Here is a 27,500-nt window from a genome sequence, read left to right as displayed (position 1 = left end):
TATCAAGCCTCGCCTGCACGACTTTACCTTCGAGATTTTATCAGTTCCTTGCTAAGTGTCTTACATTTTCTCTTTTTTCAGATTATACATATATACATATATATATATATATATATATATATATATATATATATATATATATATATATATATATATATATTGTGTGTGTGTGTGTATAAAATTTATTTTTTATTTTTATTAACACATCAGCCGTTTCCCACCAAGGCAGGGTGGCCCGAAAAAGAAAAACTTTCATCATCATTCACTCCATCACTGTCATGCCAGAGGCGTGCTTACACTGCAGTTATGAAACTGCAACATTAACACACCTCCTTCAGAGTGCCAGCACTGTACTCGCAGGAATCAAGTCCAGCCTGCCGGTTTCCCTGAATCCCTTCATAAACGTTACCTTTCTTACACTCCAACAACACGTCAGGTCCTAAAAACCATTTCTCTCCACTCACTCCTAACTCGCTCACGCACGCTTGCCGGATGTCCAAGCCCTTCGCACATAAAACCTCCTTTACCCCCTCTTTTCAACCTTTCCTAGGCTGACCCCTACCCCGCCTTCCCTCCACTACAGATTTATACACTCTCGAAGTCATTCTGTGTGTAAATGTCCAAACCATTTCAACAACCCCTACTCAGCCCTCTGGATAATAGTTTTAGTATTTCCACACCTCCTCCTAATCTCCAAACTACGGATTCCCTGCATTATATTCACACCACACATTGCCCTCACACATAACATCTCCACTGCCTCCAGCCTTCTCCTTGTTGCAACATTCACAACCCATGCCTCACACCCATACTAGAGCGGTGGTATAACTATACTCTTATACATTCTCCTCTTTGCTTTCATATATAAAGTTCTTTGTCTCCACACACTCCTCAGTGCACCACTCACCTTTTTCCCCTTTCAATTCTATGATTCACCTCATCCTTCATAGACCCATCTGCTGACAAGTCCACTCCCAAATATCTGAACACATTCACCTCCTACATGCTCTCTCCCTCCAATCTGGTATCCAGTCTTCCGTTACCTAAGATTTTTGTTTTCCTCATCACCTTACTCCTTCCTATATTCACTTTTAATTTCCTTCCTTTACGTACCCTACCAAACTCATCAACCAACCTCTGAAACTTCTCTTCAGAATCTCCCAAAAGCACAGTGTCATCAGCAAAGAGCAGCTGTGACAACTCCCACTGTGTGTTAGGCAATCTTGACACCCACGATGCCTTCTACCTTCTCACGAAGTGCTTGAGTCTGTTCAGGTTGACATATTTCCTAAGATGTACGCCTTCATATGATAACCCTATACTGCACGAATATAACAGTATCCTGAAGCAGATTTTTACGAAGAAGACGGGCAGTGGAACCAAGCTACACTTCCAGTCAGACTAGGAGGCATTGGTGTCCGCAAGTCATCACAGATTGCACTACCTGCTTTTCTGTCCTCATGCATTGCATCCAGAGGGCTTGTAGCAGAAATTCTCCCTGAACATCTTAGGAACAAGATTGGAGTCCAGGACCAAAAGTTCATTGACGGAGCTATGTTCTGGGATAATCTAACGGGCTCTGAAACCAGACCTGCTCCCCCCAACAACTACAAACAGTCGCACTGGGATGGACCGATAGTGGAGAAAATAGCCTCATCAATGCTTCAGAGTGTGTCAGGGAAGAACAGAGTCTGCCTCCTGGCAGTGAGAGCTCCTCATGCAGGGGACTTTTTGTTGGCTGTTCCCAACTCCAGCCTTGGCACACGGCTCGACCCACAGACCATCCGCATTGGTGTTGCCCTTCGACTTGCCGCCCCTATTCTCGCCGAACACAAGTGTATTTGTGGCAGTGAAGCAGCAGACCGATTCGGATACCATAGTCTTGTGTGCCGTAAATCCGAGGGAAAGATTGCAAGACATGAGGAGGTTAATAACATTATCAAGAGGAGCCTCACAAAAGCCAGATGCCCAGAAGTAAGAGAGCCACTCCAACTATGCAGATGGCAGCCAGAAGAGTCCAGATGGTATCACACTTCCAGCCTGGACAGACGGTAAGCAGGTGGTGTGGGACTACACATGTGCATCTACCTTGGGTGATACCTATCTCCAATACACCAGGGAGGAAGGAGGGGCAGCCGCCAGCTTCAGGGAGTCCCAAAAGCCTAGAAAATATGGAGAACTTGCCCATCAATATATGTTTGTTCCGATAGGCTCAGAGACCCTTGGCTCATGGGGAAAGAGTGCATCTAAGTTCCTTAAGGAGCTAGGCAAAAGACTCATCAGGGTAACTAGGGATCCTAGAGCAGCTAGTTTTCTGTTCCAGCGACTCAGCGCTGCTGTTCAGAGGGGTAATGCCTGCTGTATTTTGGGCACGAACCCCAGTTCTGAAGAGCTGGATGAGATTTTTGCATTACAATCAGTGACAAACACGTAACAGTATGTAGTAGACATGTATCTCTCACATCTCATGTATTGTATATGATATCTTTATATCAACAATGTATCTCTTAAACCTTTTGTAGGTAAAGTAAAAGGACACAAGTGCAACTAATGTGACATTTTATTGTGGCAACGTTTCGCTCTCCAGGAGCTTTGTCAAGCCGATACCATGTCACATTAGTTGCACTTGTGTCCTTTTACTTTACATATTGTCGGTAATTCTACCAACTTTATTATAAATCTTTTGTACCATATTATATAATCAAATATACGTATTGGTAAAAAAGAATGAAAAGATGAGGTGGGAGGGGAAGTGGAATATTTAAACGGCTTCAGGAAGAAATACAAATATTCTTCCTTGAAGCCTTTTTATCCACTTCTCCGAGGCTGTGGGTCCCACAATTTACACCAGAGGTGGACCCCTCAATATATATATATATATATATATATATATATATATATATATATATATATATATATATATATATATATATATATATATGTCGTTCCGAATATGTACAACTTGCGATCTTGGCTTAAATAGCAACGCTCATCTTGCCATACAAGACAAGAGAAAATTTGTGTATGCAATAATTTTGCAAAAATCATCCCGAGCCTAACGAAAAAAAAAAATATTTCACTGTGTTTGTTTCGTATTAAATTATTGTCAACGTATCTAAAATATATTTAGTTGAATTAGGCTAAATAAATTGCGCTTGTTATAATAAGGTTAGGTAAGTTTTCTAAGATCCTTTTGGTGCAAAATTATAAATTTTTACATTAACATTAATGAAAAAAAATTATTTTTTAAACGTATAAGAGAAAATTTTAGAAAGGACTTAATTTTAAATGAGTTCTTGTTAATTGAGCAGTTTTACTTATTAGGCACGACATTATATATATATATATATATATATATATATATATATATATATATATATATATATATATATATATATATATATATATATATATATATATATATATATGAGAGAGAGAGAGAGAGATCTTTCACGAACTCCTTAGCATAACATTCACAAAACCATTTTGATCACGTAAGAAAACTCACTGAAAATGACCAGTGTAGTGACTGTAACCTTAATAACACTGCTACACCACTGCTAGTTAACACTGCTACACCACTGCTAGTTAACACTAGTACACCACTGCTAGTTAACACTAGTACACCACTGCTAGTTAACACTAGTACACCAATGCTAGTTAACACTGCTACACCACTGCTAGTTAACACTAGTACACCACTGCTAGTTAACACTGCTACACCACTGCTAGTTAACACTGCTACACCACTGCTAGTTAACACTAGTACACCAATGCTAGTTAACACTGCTACACCACTGCTAGTTAATACTGCTACACCACTGCTAGTTAACACTGCTACACCACTGCTAGTTAACACTAGTACACCACTGCTAGTTAACACTAGTACACCACTGCTAGTTAACACTAGTACACCACTGCTAGTTAACACTAGTACACCAATGCTAGTTAACACTGCTACACCACTGCTAGTTAACACTGCTACACCACTGCTAGTTAACACTGCTACACCACTGCTAGTTAACACTAGTACACCACTGCTAGTTAACACTGCTACACCACTGCTAGTTAACACTGCTACACCACTGCTAATTAACACTGCTACATCACTGCTAGTTAACACTGCTACACCACTGCTAGTTAACACTGCTACACCACTGCTAGTTAACACTGCTACACCACTGCTAGTTAACACTGCTACACCACTGCTAGTTAACACTGCTACACCACTGCTAGTTAACACTGCTACACCACTGCTAGTTAACACTGCTACACCACTGCTAGTTAACACTGCTACACCACTGCTAGTTAACACTAGTACACCACTGCTAGTTAACACTGCTACACCACTGCTAGTTAATACTGCTACACCACTGCTAGTTAACACTGCTACACCACTGCTAGTTAACACTAGTACACCACTGCTAGTTAACACTAGTACACCACTGCTAGTTAACACTAGTACACCACTGCTAGTTAACACTGCTACACCACTGCTAGTTAACACTGCTACACCACTGCTAGTTAACACTGCTACACCACTGCTAGTTAACACTGCTACACCACTGCTAGTTAACACTGCTACACCACTGCTAGTTAACACTGCTACACCACTGCTAGTTAACACTAGTACACCACTGCTAGTTAACACTGCTACACCACTGCTAGTTAACACTGCTACACCACTGCTAGTTAACACTAGTACACCACTGCTAGTTAACATTGCTACACCACTGCTAGTTAACACTGCTACACCACTGCTAGTTAACACTAGTACACCACTGCTAGTTAACACTGCTACACCACTGCTAGTTAACACTGCTACACCACTGCTAGTTAACACTGCTACACCACTGCTAGTTAACACTGCTACACCACTGCTAGTTAACACTGCTACACCACTGCTAGTTAACACTGCTACACCACTGCTAGTTAACACTGCTACACCACTGCTAGTTAACACTGCTACACCACTGCTAGTTAACACTAGCACCACTACACCACTGCTAGTTAACACTGCTACACCACTGCTAGTTAACACTGCTACACCACTGCTAGTTAACACTGCTACACCACTGCTAGTTAACACTGCTACACCACTGCTAGTTAACACTAGTACACCACTGCTAGTTAACACTGCTACACCACTGCTAGTTAACACTGCTACACCACTGCTAGTTAACACTGCTACACCACTGCTAGTTAACACTGCTACACCACTGCTAGTTAACACTGCTACACCACTGCTACACCACTGTTAGTTAACACTGCTACACCACTGCTAGTTAACACTGCTACACCACTGCTAGTTAACACTAGTACACCACTGCTAGTTAACACTGCTACACCACTGCTAGTTAACACTAGTACACCACTGCTAGTTAACACTGCTACACCACTGCTAGTTAACACTGCTACACCACTGCTAGTTAACACTGCTACACCACTGCTAGTTAACACTGCTACACCACTGCTAGTTAACACTGCTACACCACTGCTAGTTAACACTGCTACACCACTGCTACACTAGTACACTGCTAGTTAACACTGCTACACCACTGCTAGTTAACACTGCTACACCACTGCTAGTTAACACTGCTAAACCACTGCTAGTTAACACTGCTACACCACTGCTAGTTAACACTGCACCACTTCTAGTTAACACTGCTACACCACTGCTAGTTAACACTGCTACACCACTGCTAGTTAACACTGCTACACCACTGCTAGTTAACACTGCTACACCACTGCTAGTTAACACTGCTACACCACTGCTAGTTAACACTGCTACACCACTGCTAGTTAACACTGCTACACCACTGCTAGTTAACACTGCTAGTTAACACTGCTACACCACTGCTAGTTAACACTGCTACACCACTGCTAGTTAACACTGCTACACCACTGCTAGTTAACACTGCTACACCACTGCTAGTTAACACTGCTACACCACTGCTAGTTAACACTGCTACACCACTGCTAGTTAACACTGCTACACCACTGCTAGTTAACACTGCTACACCACTGTACACCACTGCTAGTTAACACTGCTACACCACTGCTAGTTAACACTGCTACACCACTGCTAGTTAACACTAGTACACCACTGCTAGTTAACACTACACCACTGCTACACCACCACTGCTAGTTAACACTGCTACACCACTGCTAGTTAAAACTGCTACACCACTGCTAGTTAACACTGCTACACCACTGCTAGTTAACACTAGTACACCACTGCTAGTTAACACTAGTACACCACTGCTACACTAGTACACCACTGCTAGTTAACACTGCTACACCACTGCTAGTTAACACTGCTACACCACTGCTAATTAACACTGCTACACCACTGCTAGTTAACACTAGTACACCACTACACTAGTTAACACTGCTACACCACTGCTCGTTAACACTGCTACACCACTGCTAGTTAACACTGCTACACCACTGCTAGTTAACACTAGTACACCACTGCTAGTTAACACTGCTACAACACTGATCGTTAACACTGCTAGACCACACCACTGCTAGTTAACACTGCTACACCACTGCTAGTTAACACTGCTACACCACTGCTAGTTAACACTGCTACATCACTGCTAGTTAACACTGCTACACCACTGCTAGTTAACACTGGTACACCACTGCTAGTTAACACTGGTACACCACTGCTAGTTAACACTGCTACACCACCGCTAGTTAACACTGCTACACCACTGCTAGTTAACACTGTTACACCACTGCTAGTTAACACCGCTACACCACTGCTAGTTAACACTGCTACACCACTGCTAGTTAATACTGCTAGTTAACACTGCTACACCACTGCTAGTTAACACTGGTACACCACTGCTAGTTAACACTGCTACACCACTGCTAGTTAACACTGCTACACCACTGCTAGTTAACACCGCTACACCACTGCTAGTTAACACTGCTACACCACTGCTAGTTAACACTGCTACACCACTGCTAGTTAACACTGCTACATCACTGCTAGTTAACACTGCTACACCACTGCTAGTTAACACTGCTACACCACTGCTAGTTAACACTGCTAGTTAACACTGCTACACCACTGCTAGTTAACACTGGTACACCACTGCTAGTTAACACTGCTACACTACTGCTAGTTAACACTGCTACACCAATGCTAGTTAACACTGCTACATCACTGCTAGTTAACACTGCTACACCACTGTTAGTTAACACTGCTACATCACTGCTAGTTAACACTGCTACACCACTGCTAGTTAACACTGCTACACCGCTGCTAGTTAACACTGCTAAACCACTGCTAGTTAACACTGCTACATCACTGCTAGTTAACACTGCTACACCACTGCTAGTTAACACTGCTACATCACTGCTAGTTAACACTGCTACATCACTGCTAGTTAACACTGCTACATCACTGCTAGTTAACACTGCTACACTGCTAGTTAACACTGCTACACCGCTGCTAGTTAACACTGCTAAACCACTGCTAGTTAACACTGCTACATCACTGCTAGTTAACACTGCTACACCACTGCTAGTTAACACTGCTACACCACTGCTAGTTAACACTGCTACATCACTGCTAGTTAACACTGCTACATCACTGCTAGTTAACACTGCTACACTGCTAGTTAACACTGCTACACCACTGCTAGTTAATACTGTTACACCTCTGCTAGTTAACACTGCTACACCACTGCTAGTTAACACTGCTACATCACTGCTAGTTAACACTGCTACATCACTGCTAGTTAACACTGCTACATCACTGCTAGTTAACACCGCTTGTTAACAATGCTTAACACTGGTACATCACTGCTAGCTAACACTGCTAGTTAACACTGCTTGTTAACAATGCTTCTTAACACTGGTACATCACTGCTAGTTAACATTGCTACATAACTGCTTGTTAACAATGCTTCTTAACACTGCTACATCACTGCTAGTTAGCAATGCTTCTTAACACTGCTACATCACTGCTAGTTAACACTGCTACATCACTGCTAGTTAACACTGCTTGTTACCAATGCTTCTTAACACTGGTACATCACTGCTAGTTAACACTGGTACATAACTGCTAGTTACCACTGGTACATCACTGCTAGTTAACACTGCTACATCACTGCTAGTTAACACTGCTACATCACTGCTTGTTAACACTGCTACCTCACTGCTTGTTAACACTGCTACATCACTGCTTGTTAACAATGCTTAACACTGCTACATCAATGCTTGTTAACAATGCTTAACACTGCTACATCACTGTTAACACTGCTTCATCATTGCTTATTAACACTGCTATATCACTGTTAACACTGCTACATCACTGCAAGTTAACACTGCTACATCATTGCTTTTTAAAACTGCTATATCACTGCTAACATTGCTACATTACTGCTTGTTAACGCTGCTACATCACTGTTAACACTGCTACATCACTGTTTGCTAACTGCTACATCACTACTAGTTAACACTGCTACACCGCTGCTTGTTAACACTGCTACATCACTGGTTAACACTGCTACATCACTGCTAGTTAACACTGCTACATCACTGCTAGTTAGCACTGCTACATCACTGCTAGTTAACACTGCTTGTTACCAATGCTTAACACTGGTACATCACTGCTAGTTAACACTGGTACATCACTGCTAGTTAACATTGCTACATAACTGCTTGTTAACAATGCTTAACACTGCTACATCACTGCTAGTTAGCAATGCTTAACACTGCTACATCACTGCTAGTTAACACTGCTACACCGCTGCTTGTTAACACTGCTACATCACTGGTTAACACTGCTACATCACTGGTTGTTAACACTGCTACATCACTGCTTGTTAACACTGCTACATCACTGCTTGTTAACAATGCTTAACACTGCTACATCACTGCTTGTTAACAATGCTTAACACTGCTACATCACTGTTAACACTGCTACATCACTGCTAGTTAACACTGCTACATCACTGCTGCTTAACACTGCTACATCACTGCTAGTTAACACCGCTTGTTAACAATGCTTAACACTGGTACATCACTGCTAGCTAACACTGCTAGTTAACACTGCTTGTTAACAATGCTTCTTAACACTGGTACATCACTGCTAGTTAACATTGCTACATAACTGCTTGTTAACAATGCTTCTTAACACTGCTACATCACTGCTAGTTAGCAATGCTTCTTAACACTGCTATATCACTGCTAGTTAACACTGCTACATCACTGCTAGTTAACACTGCTTGTTACCAATGCTTCTTAACACTGGTACATCACTGCTAGTTAACACTGGTACATAACTGCTAGTTACCACTGGTACATCACTGCTAGTTAACACTACTACATCACTGCTAGTTAACACTGCTACATCACTGCTTGTTAACACTGCTACCTCACTGCTTGTTAACACTGCTACATCACTGCTTGTTAACAATGCTTAACACTGCTACATCAATGCTTGTTAACAATGCTTAACACTGCTACATCACTGTTAACACTGCTTCATCATTGCTTATTAACACTGCTATATCACTGTTAACACTGCTACATCACTGCAAGTTAACACTGCTACATCATTGCTTTTTAACACTGCTATATCACTGCTAACATTGCTACATTACTGCTTGTTAACGCTGCTACATCACTGTTAACACTGCTACATCACTGTTTGCTAACTGCTACATCACTACTAGTTAACACTGCTACACCGCTGCTTGTTAACACTGCTACATCACTGGTTAACACTGCTACATCACTGCTAGTTAACACTGCTACATCACTGCTAGTTAGCACTGCTACATCACTGCTAGTTAACACTGCTTGTTACCAATGCTTAACACTGGTACATCACTGCTAGTTAACACTGGTACATCACTGCTAGTTAACATTGCTACATAACTGCTTGTTAACAATGCTTCTTAACACTGCTACATCACTGCTAGTTAGCAATGCTTAACACTGCTACATCACTGCTAGTTAACACTGCTACACCGCTGCTTGTTAACACTGCTACATCACTGGTTAACACTGCTACATCACTGGTTGTTAATACTGCTACATCACTGCTTGTTAACACTGCTACATCACTGCTTGTTAACAATGCTTAACACTGCTACATCACTGCTTGTTAACAATGCTTAACACTGCTACATCACTGCTTGTTAACAATGCTTAACACTGCTACATCACTGTTAACACTGCTACATCACTGCTTATTAACACTGCTATATCACTGTTAACACTGCTACATTACTGCTTGTTAACGCTGCTACATCACTGTTAACACTGCTACATCACTGCTAGTTAACACTGCTACACCGCTGCTTAACACTGCTACATCACTGGTTAACACTGCTACATCACTGCTAGTTAACACTGCTACATCACTGCTTGTTAACACTGCTACATCACTGGTTAACACTGCTACATCACTGCTAGTTAACACTGCTACATCACTGCTAGTTAACACTGCTACATCACTGCTAGTTAACACTGCTACACCGCTGCTTGTTAACACTGCTACATCACTGGTTAACACTGCTACATCACTGGTTGTTAACACTGCTACATCATTGCTTGTTAACACTGTTACATCGCTGCTTGTTAACACTGCTACATCACTGTTAACACTGCTACATCAGTGCTTGTTAACACTGCTACATCACTGCTTGTTAACTCTGCTACATCACTGCTTGTTAACTCTGCTACATCACTGTTTGTTAAAATTGCTTTACTGCTTGTTAACACATCACTATCACACAGCATCATCAACACACCTTACTAAGTCACATCACTATCACACAGCATCATCAACACACCTTACTAAGACACATCACTATCACACAGCATCATCAACACACCTTACTAAGACACATCACTATCACACAGCATCATCAACACACCTTACTAAGACACATCACTATCACACAGCATCATCAACACACCTTACTAAGACACATCACTATCACACAGCATCATCAACACACCGCACTAAGACACATCACTATCAAACAGCATCATCAACACACCTTACTAAGACACATCACTATCACACAGCATCATCAACACACCGCACTAAGACTCATCACTAGCAAACAGCATCATCAATACACCTCACTAAGACACATCACTTGCAAACAGCATCAACATATACATCAACAAAGTCTAGCACTTACCTCAATCAGGGACCAACAGCATCAGTCACTGTACACTCTGGTCACTGTTTATACTGGTCATTATACACACTAGTCAGTGTACACACTAGTCAGTGTACACACTAGTCATTATACACACTAGTCATTATACACACTAGTCAGTGTACACACTAGTCAGTGTACACACTAGTCAGTGTACACACTAGTCATTATACACACTAGTCATTATACACACTAGTCAGTGTACACACTAGTCAGTGTACACACTAGTCAGTGTACACACTAGTCAGTGTACACACTAGTCATTATACACACTAGTCAGTGTACACACTAATCAGTGTACACACTAGTCAGTGTACACACTAGTCAGTGTACACACTAGTCATTATACACACTAGTCAGTGTACACACTAGTAAGTGTACACACTAGTCAGTGTACACACTAGTCAGTGTACACACTAGTCAGTGTACACACTAGTCAGTGTACACACTAGTCATTATACACACTAGTCATTATACACACTAGTCAGTGTACACACTAGTCAGTGTACACACTAGTCAGTGTACACACTAGTCAGTGTACACACTAGTCAGTGTACACACTAGTCAGTGTACACACTAGTCATTATACACACTAGTCATTATACACACTAGTCAGTGTACACACTAGTCAGTGTACACACTAGTCAGTGTACACACTAGTCAGTGTACACACTAGTCATTATACACACTAGTCAGTGTACACACTAGTCAGTGTACACACTAGTCAGTGTACACACTAGTCAGTGTACACACTAGTCATTATACACACTAGTCAGTGTACACACTAGTCAGTGTACACACTAGTCAGTGTACACACTAGTCATTATACACACTAGTCAGTGTACACACTAGTCAGTGTACACACTAGTCAGTGTACACACTAGTCAGTGTACACACTAGTCAGTGTACACACTAGTCAGTGTACACACTAGTCATTATACACACTAGTCAGTGTACACACTAGTCAGTGTACACACTAGTCATTATACACACTAGTCAGTGTACACACTAGTCAGTGTACACACTAGTCATTATACACACTAGTCAGTGTACACAGTCAGTGTACACACTAGTCATTATACACACTAGTCAGTGTACACACTAGTCAGTGTACACACTAGTCAGTGTACACACTAGTCAGTGTACACATTAGTCAGTGTACACGCTAGTCATTGTATACACAAACAACTACACACTGAGAAACAAAACATGGCAGTGTAAAACGATGGGGAGGGGGTCGAAACGTTGAACAAAACTATAAAATCGATGGCTAATGAAAAAAGAGAAGTTTAATGTTTCGGAACAAACTTCTATTAGGACAACATTTCACCCTTTTTTTTTTAAACCTTCAATCGAGTCATTAACACACCTCCCACTGAGCGAAACATTGTCCCAACGGGAGCTTGCTCAGTGCCAGGAGACAGCCGAAACATGCAACCAGCGAAGCCAACCTGGATCAATTTCATGCAATTTAGTGGGAAGAAACATCAAGCACTTTAGTGGTTAATTAGTCATGCAAATATTGCAAGTTTGTGATGGTGATAGTACTGGAAGCTCCACCCTCAGTCTGTAATGGTGACAGAGCGCCAGGATGCCTGGAGGCTCCATCCTCCGTCTGTAATGGTGACAGAGCGCCAGGATGCCTGGAGGCTCCATCCTCCGTCTGTAATGGTGACAGAGCGCCAGGATGCCTGGAGGCTCCACCCTCCGTCTGTAATGGTGATAGAGCGCCAGGAGGCCTGGAGGCTCCACCCTCCGTCTGTAAAGGTGATAGAGCGCCAGGAGGCCTGGAGGCTCCACCCTCAGTCTGCAAGTAACTCTCCATCAGTAGTCTTCAAGAGAGTCTTTCAGAAGAAAATTACACGCAGTCAAACCAAAGCAAGCCATGCATCTAGGTGAGTAATGTATGACACAGATGAGAAATGTATGACCTGGGTGAGTAATGTATAACCTCGATGAGTAATGTATGACCTGGGTGAGTAATGTATGACCTGATAAACACCAGAAAGATAAATGAAGGATGCTTTCGTGTGTCAACGTCTTCGTGGTTTGGTCGGAGACGCGGTAGGTCTCCCTATGGTTTGTCCAGCGTAGGAACCACAGCCCGGCTGGTCAAGAACCGATATGATGTACTGATAGGTTCCCTCGTAAAGACAGCCAGAGGTTTGTTGGTAATTCCCCTTATGTACGAAGGAAGGGAGTTGTAAAGTCGGGGACCTCTAACACTTACAGAGTTCTCTCTTAGTGTACTTGTTGCGTTCCTGCTTCTTACTGGAGGCATTCTGCACCGTGTGCTCTCTTTGTTTTTACAAATAGTGATCTCGGTGTGCAGGTTTGAGATCAGTCCCTTCAAGATTTTCCAGGTGCAAATTATGACATACCTTTCTCGCCTACATTCCAATGAATGGAGATCAAAGAATTTCAAGGCATTCTCGCCTGCTCTGAAGGTGGTCGTCACTCGTTAGTATACGACAGTATTCCAGCCTGGAGAGAAAGTGATTTGAAGAGTATCATCATTGGTTAAGCAACCTTTATCGTGAAAGGTCTAGTTATCCAGCCTATCTTTTTCCTTGTGGTAGCAATAGCAACATTTTTGTAAGCCTTGAGTGTTAGATCTTCTGACATTGTGATTCCTAAGTCTCGCACATGTAATTCTCGATGCGAGGGAAAAGTCGTTAAAAACAGGGTTATGGTTGTTCAGACTACCTGGAACCATTAGCAAGTTACCGCCTGCACTACTACCGGGCTGAGGCTAAACTTCAGTTTCCCCGGGTCTGATTTTCTTTAATTTCTACTCCTGGTAGTATTAACCTTACCTGGTGTGGGTTGAAGTTTGGAGGATCACTTCACCTCTACTCTTCTGATCAAGTGAGGTGATCTACCAGGAGTATTTTTGTTCTTTGTTACTGATTTACCTGGTTACCAGTATGACACTGAAGTAGAATACTATCCTTTGTCTTTCTTCTATATTATACTTTTTTATCAGCTCTGCTGCTGGCCTGGTCAACCAGGGCAGACGCTGGTTACTGGAGCAAGATTCCTGCCAACGGGACATATTGGGACATAACGACTCCTCGTCTCTTTGAAATCTGAAGTGTGGTACTGTGACTGAGTACTGACAGGATTTCCAGAACATCAGAGGAACACCGCCACTCAGGATAACCAACACCATTTCTTCTAAAAACATCACTGAAGACCATCCTGGACATAAGATACTCCTGTCTCAACATTATACTACAATTAAAATTCTTAAAAAATTATAATTATTCATCAAGATATTCATTATTTATTTTTCCATTCCTTTGTTCAGGCGGAAGCCGTTCCCCTGACACTCGATTTATTGAATAATTTGAGTTATTAACGTACTCTGTTTTTGTCTTTATTTTCTCTAATATTCCACAACGGAACAACTCAAACTTGTCCTCCTTAAACATCATATTATCTGAGGCTCACTGATTTGATTTATATCCGTCTGAAGATTAGCTGTCTTCCCCGGACGCGTTTCTCTCTCTCTCTCTCACTCTGGTGTCATCATCAAAGAATGTTTCAGTGCTATATGTATTTTCTTGTTTATGTCGGATATAAGCCTGAATACCTTCCACATCCCCCCACAGGTGCTGCATAATCCTACGGGTTTAGCGCTCCCCTTTGATTATAATAATTGTGTCGGATATAAGAATGAGACAGAAGTGGGACGAGTACTGTGCCTTGAACAACAGAGGTTTCACTGTGACAGCCTCCCACTTCACTCTGTTTACTACCACTCTCTGGGTTCTACTTCTTAAGAAGTTAAATATCCATCTACCCACTTTTCTAGTTATTCTCTTTGCAAGAATTTTATGAGCTATCATTCCATGAACGCACCTTTCGAAGGCTGTGTCCAAGATAGGGATTTCTTGCAAATGTTGATGAATACAGAGTTGGAGTTTAGGCCTGGGGCAGAATGCATGGATATGCTGCCGATGGCTTTTCAAGTCAACTGGGGAGAAGACTATCAGAAACTGTGCAGATAACGGCAGTGTTTTGAATCTCATTCATAGAAAACTCGTTAGGAGTCTTCGATTTTTAGACTGATGATGAGTGGTTCACTCAACAAACTCGTATTGTGACATCAGTATTTCATCCATTTCCTTACTGTTATGAGTACATTACATCCTCTTCAAGTAAAGGTTCTATACTGGATGCAGTCCTCTCTCAAGATTTGGCATATGCCAAGAGCTATCTGAGATTTCTTCTAATTTAATTTATGGCTCTTTGCTCGTTCTATCTTCCTTGAACTCTATGACAATCAGTTTGTGCTCGACGTTCTTCATTTTTCCCTAACCAGAGTTTCCTTTCATGCTTCAGGGTCTGCTGACTTTGAGAAGATCTGTTATCCATCGTCTTTGTCTGTAAGGGGCGCGCCCTTTTTTTTCTCTCTCTCTCGAGTTTGTATCTTTTCATCGTTTACAGCAGAGACGTGCGTCTTGGGCATACTTCGAGCGTCAATGAGCTCATTCTCCTAGGAACTGGTTTAGATCCACGGTGGTCGTATCGTCTTCTCAGCTTATCTCGTTAAGTTCACGATTTATTTGGTCTCACTTGAATATGTCCTCATGACTGATCGTGTTTCTCTGACCCAGTCCAGTGCTGAAACAGGTTTCAACCTCGATTATGTTATGGTCTAAGATTGCTCTCTTCTACACCATTACGTCCAAGACCAGGTCCTCGCTGATCGTGAATGTAAGGTCTAGGGTGCTTCCTAGTCTGGTTGGTTCTGCTATCTTCTGACTGACGGCGAATTTACTGCGGAGGTTTAATCATTCTGATGTGTGAGACTGTTCATTCAGACTAGCTCCAAGGGTCTCTGCATTACAGTCCTTGCTACACTCTTCCATATAAGATGTTTCAAATTAAAGTCCCCAAGCAACAAGATATTCGGGGACGAGACTGTTAGGTTTTCAAGGCAATGCTCGATTTCCTGTAAGTGGCCCTTGAACTAGTGGGAGTTCTATATGGTGGTTTATATACAAGCACAACAAATAGGCTCTGGTTTTCAATTTTGATTGGCAAAACTTCGATTACATTACTTGTGTTGCTAAATAACTCAAGTGTATGTGAATGACTATCATAATCTAACCTTTCCCCTGTTGCCCGTTTTTCTGGTCGCACATAAATAGTTGTACCCATAAATAGTTATAGTACGTGGGATTCTATTGAGCTCATCATTGGCTTGCTAGCAGTCCACCACGGCTCCTGGATGCTAGTACATTCTCAACATTTCTGGCTCTCCTTTCTCGCTGCCTGTCACTAAAAGATCTCTGCTGGCTGCATGGCTATAGTTTGATTGTTCAGTTTGGTGCTCATGAGCCTTTATACGTCTCGTGCCATGCATGTGGAAGGGCGGGCAGTTTGAATCATGACACTGTCCCTCGTTATAACCTTGGTAAGTAATGTATATATGACCTTGGTGAGTAATGTATGACCTTGGTGAGTAATGTATGACCTTGGTGAGTAATGCATGACCTTGTTGAGTAATGCATGACCTTAGCGAGTAGTGTATGACTTTGGCGAGTAATGTATGACTTTGGCGAGTAATATATGACCTGGTTAAGGTGTGACCTAGATGCAATCAGATTAATGGAAGAGGTCATACCAGCTTGTGGGGTCGTGGGCGGATGGGCGTGCCTGGGATCACCTGTAGGACGAGAAGGAGAGAGAGAAGATGGTGTTAGTTGCCTCACTACCACTACCACCACTACTACCACTACCAACACCATTACTCTCACTACTACTACCACCACCACCGTCACTACTACCACCACAACTACAACCATCTTATTTTTTATTAATAAAATTATCGACATTATTGCTACACAGTGGTCGATCAGAATTTAGAATTGGGGCCAGGAGCTGTGATTCGACCTCTGCAAACACAAAAAAGGTGAGTACCACCTCAGAGTACACATACATACCCACACACACACACTCACCTCCCGTCTAGTTACTAGAAGTTTGGATAGAGAGTGCTGGACCTCTCATGCGGTGGACAGAAAGAGTCGGAAGGCCACAATAACGTTCATACCAATTAAGTGAAAATTTAATATGTAGACCAAATGTGAAATGTCACAATACCGCGGCTCCAGCAATACAGCGATTGGAACAATACCGTGGCTGGAACAATACCATGGCTGCAGCAATACAGTGACGAACAATATTGTGGTTCGAACAATATAATGACTGGAACAATAATTCACACTTAGGGAACTTCAGACGAAGTTGGGCTCCGTATTGAACCATCGTCAAGGTTTAAGCAGCGCTGCAGAGTGACCACAGTGAGGAACAGACGAAAAACAAGAAGAGTTAGGCAAGAAATACAGAAGGATAAGAGAAGCTAGCTATGTATCCCCCGTCACATTAGATCATACAGGATGGGATGTATTAAGTAATCTAGTACGATAGCCTGGTATGAGAGATATCGTCAAGCATTCCATCACGGGTTAAGTAACTAGGGCGCCTCAACGGTTTTCATTCCGGCAGTGCTGAAGTTAATATCACTTGGGAATTATCATCTCTGATGATGGACTATCCCGCACACTCAGGCAAAAAGTGATTACACACTTCAGAAAGTAAGTTTCATTTAATACTATGATGCTTTCTCTGATTCTAATGTCAATTGTTATTTTTAAATGTGACCACAGAGAGGAGGAGGAGGATGAGGAGGAGGAGGAAGAGGTAGATGAAAAGGAAGAAGAGGATGAGAGTTGGATGTTGTATCTGGATTAGTTGAGTAGTGTTGAGAATGTCAACCAAGCTCTGAGTTGCCGCTTTTCAGTGAGGTGAGTCGTCCCACTCTGTGTCGTTATCAGGCGTCAAGGATGGTGGAAACACTGTGTGTGTGTGGGAGAAACAGTGTGTGTGTGTGGGAGAAACAGTATGTGTGGGGGGGGGTGAAACACTGAGTGTGTGAGGGGGGGGGAGAAACACTGAGTGTGTGTTGGGGAGAAACACTGTGTGAGGGGATTGCAAGTAATAGTGTGAGGGGACTACAAGTAACAAGGTGTGAAATACTACAAGTAACACAGTGTGAGGGGACTACAAGTAACAAGGTGTGAAATACTACAAGTAACACAGTGTGAGGTACTACACGTAACACAGTGTGAGGTACTACACGTAACACAGTGTGAGGTACTACACGTAACACAGTGTGAGGTACTACACGTAACACAGTGTGACGTACTACACGTAACACAGTGTGAGGTACTACACGTAACACAGTGTGAGGTACTACACGTAACACAGTGTGAGGTACTACACGTAACACAGTGTGAGGTACTACAAGTAACACAGTGTGAGGTACTACACGTAACACAGTGTGAGGTACTACAAGTAACACACTGTGAGGTACTACAAGTAACACAGTGTGAGGTAGTACAATTAACACAGTGTGAGGTACTACAAGTAACACGGTGTGAGGTACTACAAGTAACACAGTGTGAGGTACTACAAGTAACACAGTGTGAGGTACTACAAGTAACACGGTGTGAGGTACAAGTAACACAGTGTGAGGTACTACAAGTAACACAGTGTGAGGTACTACAAGTAACACAGTGTGAGGTACTACAAGTAATACAGTGTGAGGTACTACAAGTAACACAGTGTGAGGTACTACAAGTAACACACTGTGAGGTACTACAAGTAACACAGTGTGAGGTAGTACAATTAACACAGTGTGAGGTACTACAAGTAACACGGTGTGAGGTACTACAAGTAACACAGTGTGAGGCACTACAAGTAACACAGTGTGAGGTACTACAAGTAACACGGTGTGAGGTACAAGTAACACGGTGTGAGGTACTACAAGTAACACAGTGTGAGGTACTACAAGTAACACAGTGTGAGGTACTACAAGTAATACAGTGTGAGGTACTACAAGTAACACAGTGTGAGGTACTACAAGTAACACAGTGTGACGTACTACAGGTAACACAGTGTGAGGTACTACAAGTAACACAGTGTGAGGTACTACAGGTAACACAGTGTGAGGTACTACAGGTAACACAGTGTGAGGTACTACAGGTAACACAGTGTGAGGTACTACAGGTAACACAGTGTGAGGTACTACACGTAACACAGTGTGAGGTACTACAAGTAACAGTGTGAGGTACTACAAGTAACACAGTGTGAGGTACTACAGGTAACACAGTGTGAGGTACTACAAGTAACACAGTGTGAGGTACTACAGGTAACACAGTGTGAGGTACTACAGGTAACACAGTGTGAGGCACTACAAGTAACACAGTGTGAGGTACTACAAGTAACACGGTGTGAGGTACTACAAGTAACACAGTGTGAGGTACTACAGGTAACACAGTGTGAGGTACTACAAGTAACACAGTGTGAGGTACTACAGGTAACACAGTGTGAGGTACTACAAGTAACACAGTGTGAGGAACTACAAGTAACACAGTGTGAGGTACTACAAGTAACACGGTGTGAGGTACTACAAGTAATACAGTGTGAGGTACAAGTAACAGTGTGAGATACTACAAGTAACACAGTGTGAGGTACAAGTAACACAGTGTGAGGTACTACAAGTAATACAGTGTGAGGTACAAGTAACACAGTGTGAGATACTACAAGTAACACAGTGTGAGGTACAAGTAATACAGTGTGAGGTACAAGTAACACAGTGTGAGGTACTACAAGTAACACAGTGAGGTACTACAAGTAACACAGTGTTAGGTACTACAAGTAACACAGTGAGGTACTACAAGTAACACAGTGAGGTACTACAAGTAACACAGTGTTAGGTACTACAAGTAACACAGTGAGATACTACAAGTAACACAGTGTTAGGTACTACAAGTAACACAGTGAGGTACTACAAGTAACACAGTGTTAGGTACTACAAGTAACACAGTGTGAGATACTACAAGTAACACAGTGTGAGGTACAAGTAATACAGTGTGAGGTACAAGTAACACAGTGAGGTACTACAAGTAACACAGTGAGGTACTACAAGTAACACAGTGTTAGGTACTACAAGTAACACAGTGAGGTACTACAAGTAACACAGTGAGGTACTACAAGTAACACAGTGTTAGGTACTACAAGTAACACAGTGAGATACTACAAGTAACACAGTGTTAGGTACTACAAGTAACACAGTGAGGTACTACAAGTAACACAGTGTTAGGTACTACAAGTAACACAGTGTGAGGTACTACAAGTAACACAGTGTGAGGTACTACAAGTAACACAGTGTGAGGTACTACAAGTAACACAGTGTGAGGTACTACAGGTAACACAGTGTGAGGTACTACAGGTAACACAGTGTGAGGTAATACAAGTAATACAGTGTGAGGTACTACAAGTAACACAGTGTGAGGTACTACAGGTAACACAGTGTGAGGTACTACAGGTAACACAGTGTGAGGTACTACAGGTAACACTGTGAGGTACTACAAGTAACACAGTGTGAGATACTACAAGTAACACAGTGTGAGGTACTACAAGTAACACAGTGTGAGGTACTACAAGTAACACAGTGTGAGGTACTACAAGTAACACAGTGTGAGGTACTACAAGTAACACAGTGTGAGGTACTACAAGTAACACAGTGTGAGGTACTACAAGTAACACAGTGTGAGGTACTACAAGTAACACAGTGTGAGGTACTACAGGTAACACAGTGTGAGGTACTACAGGTAACACAGTCTGAGGTACTACAGGTAACACAGTGTGAGGTACTACAAGTAACATAGTGTGAGGTACTACAAGTAACACAGTGTGAGGTACTACAGGTAACACAGTGTGAGGTACTATAGGTAACACAGTGTGAGGTACTACAAGTACTACAGTGTGAGGTACTACAAGTAACACAGTGTGAGGTACTACAGGTAACGCAGTGTGAGGTACTACAGGTAACACAGTGTGAGGTACTACAAGTAACACAGTGTGAGGTACTACAAGTAACACAGTGTGAGGTAGTACAAGTAACACAGTGTGAGGTACTACAGGTAACACGGTGTGAGGTACTACAAGTAACACAGTGTGAGGTACTACAAGTAACACAATGTGAGGTACTACAAGTAACACAGTGTGAGGTACTACAAGTAACACGGTGTGAGGTACTACAAGTAACAGTGAGGTACTACAAGTAACACAGTGTGAGGTACTACAAGTAACACAGTGTGAGGTACTACAAGTAACACGGTGTGAGGTACTACAAGTAACAGTGTGAGGTACTACAAGTAACACAGTGTGAGGTACTACAAGTAACACAGTGTGAGGTACTACGAGTAACACGGTGTGAGGTACTACAAGTAACAGTGTGAGGTACTACAAGTAACACAATGTGAGGTACTACAAGTAACACGGTGTGAGGTACTACAAGTAACACAATGTGAGGTACTACAAGTAACACGGTGTGAGGTACTACAAGTAACACAGTGTGAGGTACTACAAGTAACACGGTGTGAGGTACTACAAGTAACACAGTGTGAGGTACTACAAGTAACACAGTGTGAGGTACTACAAGTAACACGGTGTGAGGTACTACAAGTAACAGTGTGAGGTACTACAAGTAACACAGTGTGAGGTACTACAAGTAACACAGTGTGAGGTACTACAAGTAACACGGTGTGAGGCACTACAAGTAACACGGTGTGAGGTACTACAAGTAACACAGTGTGAGGCACTACAAGTAACACGGTGTGAGGCACTACAAGTAACACAGTGTGAGGCACTACAAGTAACACGGTGTGAGGTTCTACAAGTAACACGGTGTGAGGTACTACAAGTAACACTGTGTGAGGTACTACAAGTAACACGGTGTGAGGTACTACAAGTAACGCAGTGTGAGGTTCTACAAGTAACACGGTGTGAGGTACTACAAGTAACACTGTGTGAGGTACTACAAGTAACACGGTGTGAGGTACTACAAGTAACGACACAAGAGTGTCACAGGTCAGTGTCCCTCCTCATCAAGGACAGGAACATCATGGTTCACAAACACTTGTGTTACTACGTAACGAGTGACAACATAAGTACAGTCACGTGACCTCTCCTACCTGAGATAAACCTGTCGGATACTGTCATACACATTAGTTAAGTCACATTTCTAACCCACTACATGTTTCACACAACATACACCATGTTTCACCCAACATACACCATGTTTCACTCAACATACACCATGTTTCACCCAACATACACCATGTTTCACCCAACATACACCATGTTTCACTCAACATACACCATGTGTCACTCAACATACACCATGTTTCACCCAACATACACCATGTTTCACCCAACATACACCATGTTTCACCCAACATACACCATGTTTCACCCAACATACACCATGTTTCACCCAACATACACCATGTTTCACCCAACATACACCATGTTTCACCCAACATACACCATGTTTCACCCAACATACACCATGTTTCACCCAACATACACCATGTTTCACCCAACATACACCATGTTTCACCCAACATACACCATGTTTCACCCAACATACACCATGTTTCACTCAACATACACCATGTTTCACCCAACATACACCATGTTTCACTCAACATACACCATGTTTCACTCAACATACACCATGTTTCACCCAACATACACCATGTTTCACCCAACATACACCATGTTTCACCCAACATACACCATGTTTCACTCAACATGCACCATGTTTCACCCAACATACACCATGTTTCACTCAACATACACCAATATGTTTCACTCAACATACACCAATATGTTTCACCCAACATACACCATGTTTCACTCAACATACACCAATATGTTTCACCCAACATACACCATGTTTCACTCAACATACACCAATATGTTTCACCCAACATACACCATGTTTCACCCAACATACACCATATTTCACTCAACATACACCATGTTTCACTCAACATACACCAATATGTTTCACCCAACATACACCATGTTTCACCCAACATACACCATATTTCACTCAACATACACCATGTTTCACTCAACATACACCAATATGTTTCACCCAACATACACCATGTTTCACCCAACATACACCATGTTTCACTGAACATACACCATGTTTCACTCAACATACACCAATATGTTTCACCCAACATACACCATGTTTCACCCAACATACACCATATTTCACTCAACATACACCATGTTTCACCCAACATACACCATGTTTCACTGAACATACACCATGTTTCACTCAACATACACCAATATGTTTCACCCAACATACACCATGTTTCACCCAACATACACCATGTTTCACTCAACATACACCATGTTTCACCCAACATACACCATGTTTCACCCAACATACACTATGTTTCACTCAACATACACCATGTTTCACCCAACATACACCATGTTTCACTCAACATACACCATGTTTCAATCAACATACACCAATATGTTTCACCCAACATACACCATGTTTCACTCAACATACACCAATATGTTTCACCCAACATACACCAACATGTTTCACCCAACATACACCAACATGTTTCACCCAACATACACCAATATGTTTCACCCAACATACACCGACATGTTTCCCCCAACATCCACCAACATATTTCACCCAACATCCACCAACATATTTCACCCAACATCCACCAACATGTTTCACCCAACATACACCATGTTTCACCCAACATACACCGACATGTTTCACCCAACATACACCGACATGTTTCACCCAACATCCACCAACATGTTTCACCCAACATACACCATGTTTCACCCAACATACACCGACATGTTTCACCCAACATACAAAGCTACGGAGACAGAATTCGACGGTCTCTGTCAGTGGGGTGCTGCTTTCTACTTGGGTGGGGGACCTCAATGACACCCCCCCTCCAACACTCCGTGGGGCAAGGGAGGGGGCAGGGGAGGGGGAAGGGGAGGGGGCAGGGGAGGGGTGAAGGAGGAGACGGAAGGAGGGAAACCACAAAAAATAAATAAACAGCTGACCTCCCTCCCTTCCCTCCCTGAATCACTGCCCCTCCCTGAATCGCTGCCCCTCCCTGAATCACTCCCCCTCCCTGAATCATTTCCCCCTCCCTGAATCACTTCTTCCTGAATCCCCCTGCCCTCCCTGAATCACCCTCCCTTCCTTCCTTCAATCACCATCACCTACATGTTTGCTTGCGTTTAAAATACGCTTTCTAGTTGCTGGGGTTGCAATAAGAGAGAAACTAAGAGGCCACAGCAAGACCCCAGGTAGCAACAACAAGACCCTAGGTAGCAACAACAAGACCCCAGGCAGCAACAACAAGACCCCAGGCAGCAACAACAAGACCCCAGGTAGCAACAACAATACCCCAGGTAGCAACAACAAGACCCCAGGTAGCAACAACAAGACCCCAGGTAGCAACAAGACCCCAAGCAGCAACAAGACCCCAGGCAGCAACAAGACCCCAAGCAGCAACAACAAGACCCCAGGTAGCAACAACAAGACCCCAGGTAGCAACAACAAGACCCCAGGCAGCAACAACAAGACCCCAGGTAGCAACAACAAGACCCCAGGTAGCAACAACAAGACCCCAGGTAGCAACAACAATACCCCAGGTAGCAACAACAAGACCCCAGGTAGCAACAACAAGACCCCAGGTAGCAACAAGACCCCAGGCAGCAACAAGACCCCAGGTAGCAACAAGACCCCAGGTAGCAACAACAAGACCACAGGCAGCAACAACAAGACCCCAGGTAGCAACAACAAGACCCCAGGTAGCAACAACAAGAGCACAGGCAGCAACAACAAGACCCCAGGTAGCAACAACAAGACCACAGGCAGCAACAACAAGACCCCAGGCAGCAACAACAAGACCCCAGGTAGCAACAAGACCCCAGGTAGCAACAAGACCCCAGGCAGCAACAACAAGACCCCAGGTAGCAACAAGACCCCAGGTAGCAACAACAAGACCCCAGGTAGCAACAAGACCCCAAGCAGCAACAAGACCCCGGGCAGCAACAACAAGACCCCAAGTAGCAAGAACAAGACCCCAAGCAGCAACAAGACCCCAGGCAGCAACAACAAGACCCCAGGCAGCAACAACAAGACCCCAGGTAGCAACAAGACCCCAAGCAGCAACAAGACCCCAGGTAGCAACAACAAGACCCCAGGTAGCAACAAGACCCCAGGCAGCAACAACAAGACCCCAGGTAGCAACAACAAGACCCCAGGTAGCAACAAGACCCCAAGCAGCAACAAGACCCCAGGTAGCAACAACAAGACCCGAAGCAGCAACAAGACCCCAGGCAGCAACAACAAGACCCCAGACAGCAACAACAAGACCCCAGGCAGCAACAACAAGACCTCAGGTAGCAACAACAAGACCCCAGGCAGCAACAACAAGACCCCAGGCAGCAACAACAAGACCCCAGGCAGCAACAAGACCCCAGGCTGCAGCACATTGCTGATGTATCCAATTTTACTAAAGTAAATACTGCTGCTCTTCCTTCTCTCTCTCTTCAGTTAATTCAGAGAACACAACTTGACTGCCTTGCTCTCACCTGTCTCTCAGAGAACACAACTTGACTGCCTTGCTCTCACCTGTCTCTCAGAGAACACAACTTGACTGCCTTGCTCTCACCTGTCTCTCAGAGAACACAACTTGACTGCCTTGCTCTCACCTGTCTCTCAGAGAACACAACTTGACTGCCTTGCTCTCACCTGTCTCTCAGAGAACACAACTTGACTGCCTTGCTCTCACCTGTCTCTCAGAGAACACAACTTGACTGCCTTGCTCTCACCTGTCTCTCAGAGAACACAACTTGACCTCCTTGCTCTCACCTGTCTCTCAGAGAGCACAACTTGACTTCCTTGCTCTCACCTGTCTCTCAGAGAGCACAACTTGACTTCCTTGCTCTCACCTGTCTCTCAGAGAGCACAACTTGACCTCCTTGCTCTCACCTGTCTCTCAGAGAGCACAACTTGACTTCCTTGCTCTCACCTGTCTCTCAGAGAGCACAACTTGACCTCCTTGCTCTCACCTGTCTCTCAGAGAGCACAACTTGACCTCCTTGCTCTCACCTGTCTCTCAGAGAGCACAACTTGACTTCCTTGCTCTCACCTGTCTCTCAGAGAGCACAACTTGACCTCCTTGCTCTCACCTGTCTCTCAGAGAGCACAACTTGACCTCCTTGCTCTCACCTGTCTCTCAGAGAGCACAACTTGACCTCCTTGCTCTCACCTGTCTCTCAGAGAGCACAACTTGACCTCCTTGCTCTCACCTGTCTCTCAGAGAGCACAACTTGACCTCCTTGCTCTCACCTGTCTCTCAGAGAACACAACTTGACCTCCTTGCTCTCACCTGTCTCTCAGAGAGCACAACTTGACCTCCTTGCTCTCACCTGTCTCTCAGAGAGCACAACTTGACCTCCTTGCTCTCACCTGTCTCTCAGAGAGCACAACTTGACCTCCTTGCTCTCACCTGTCTCTCAGAGAACACAACTTGACCTCCTTGCTCTCACCTGTCTCTCAGAGAACACAACTTGACCTCCTTGCTCTCACCTGTCTCTCAGAGAACACAACTTGACCTCCTTGCTCTCACCTGTCTCTCAGAGAGCACAACTTGACCTCCTTGCTCTCACCTGTCTCTCAGAGAGCACAACTTGACCTCCTTGCTCTCACCTGTCTCTCAGAGAGCACAACTTGACCTCCTTGCTCTCACCTGTCTCTCAGAGAACACAACTTGACCTCCTTGCTCTCACCTGTCTCTCAGAGAACACAACTTGACTTCCTTGCTCTCACCTGTCTCTCAGAGAACACAACTTGACCTCCTTGCTCTCACCTGTCTCTCAGAGAGCACAACTTGACCTCCTTGCTCTCACCTGTCTCTCAGAGAACACAACTTGACCTCCTTGCTCTCACCTGTCTCTCAGAGAACACAACTTGACCTCCTTGCTCTCACCTGTCTCTCAGAGAGCACAACTTGACCTCCTTGCTCTCACCTGTCTCTCAGAGAACACAACTTGACCTCCTTGCTCTCACCTGTCTCTCAGAGAACACAACTTGACCTCCTTGCTCTCACCTGTCTCTCAGAGAGCACAACTTGACCTCCTTGCTCTCACCTGTCTCTCAGAGAGCACAACTTGACCTCCTTGCTCTCACCTGTCTCTCAGAGAACACAACTTGACCTCCTTGCTCTCACCTGTCTCTCAGAGAGCACAACTTGACCTCCTTGCTCTCACCTGTCTCTCAGAGAGCACAACTTGACCTCCTTGCTCTCACCTGTCTCTCAGAGAACACAACTTGACCTCCTTGCTCTCACCTGTCTC

At 43.5% G+C, this 27,500-nt stretch overlaps 1 protein-coding gene across 5 annotated transcripts in view; it reads right to left on the bottom strand.

The window, feature by feature from the left end:
- The window catches only part of LOC128685096 (uncharacterized), a 937,077-nt gene that overhangs the window by 643,753 nt on the left and 265,824 nt on the right, over positions 1-27,500 (bottom strand). For 4 of the 5 annotated variants that reach the window (XM_053771603.2, XM_053771605.2, XM_053771602.2 and 1 more), the window contains exon 3: positions 16,834-16,875. The exons of the other annotated variant lie outside the window; for it this stretch is intronic. In XM_053771603.2, the coding sequence (XP_053627578.2) occupies positions 16,834-16,875 (42 nt within the window). The remainder of the gene's footprint in view (positions 1-16,833; positions 16,876-27,500) is intronic. 5 annotated transcript variants of the gene reach the window in all.

The sequence above is a fragment of the Cherax quadricarinatus genome, chromosome 5 (assembly GCF_038502225.1).
Source record: "Cherax quadricarinatus isolate ZL_2023a chromosome 5, ASM3850222v1, whole genome shotgun sequence".
Taxonomy (NCBI): Eukaryota; Metazoa; Arthropoda; class Malacostraca; order Decapoda; family Parastacidae; genus Cherax; species Cherax quadricarinatus.
Note: the sequence above shows the minus strand (reverse complement) of the source record. Positions and strands in the feature narration are given on the sequence as shown.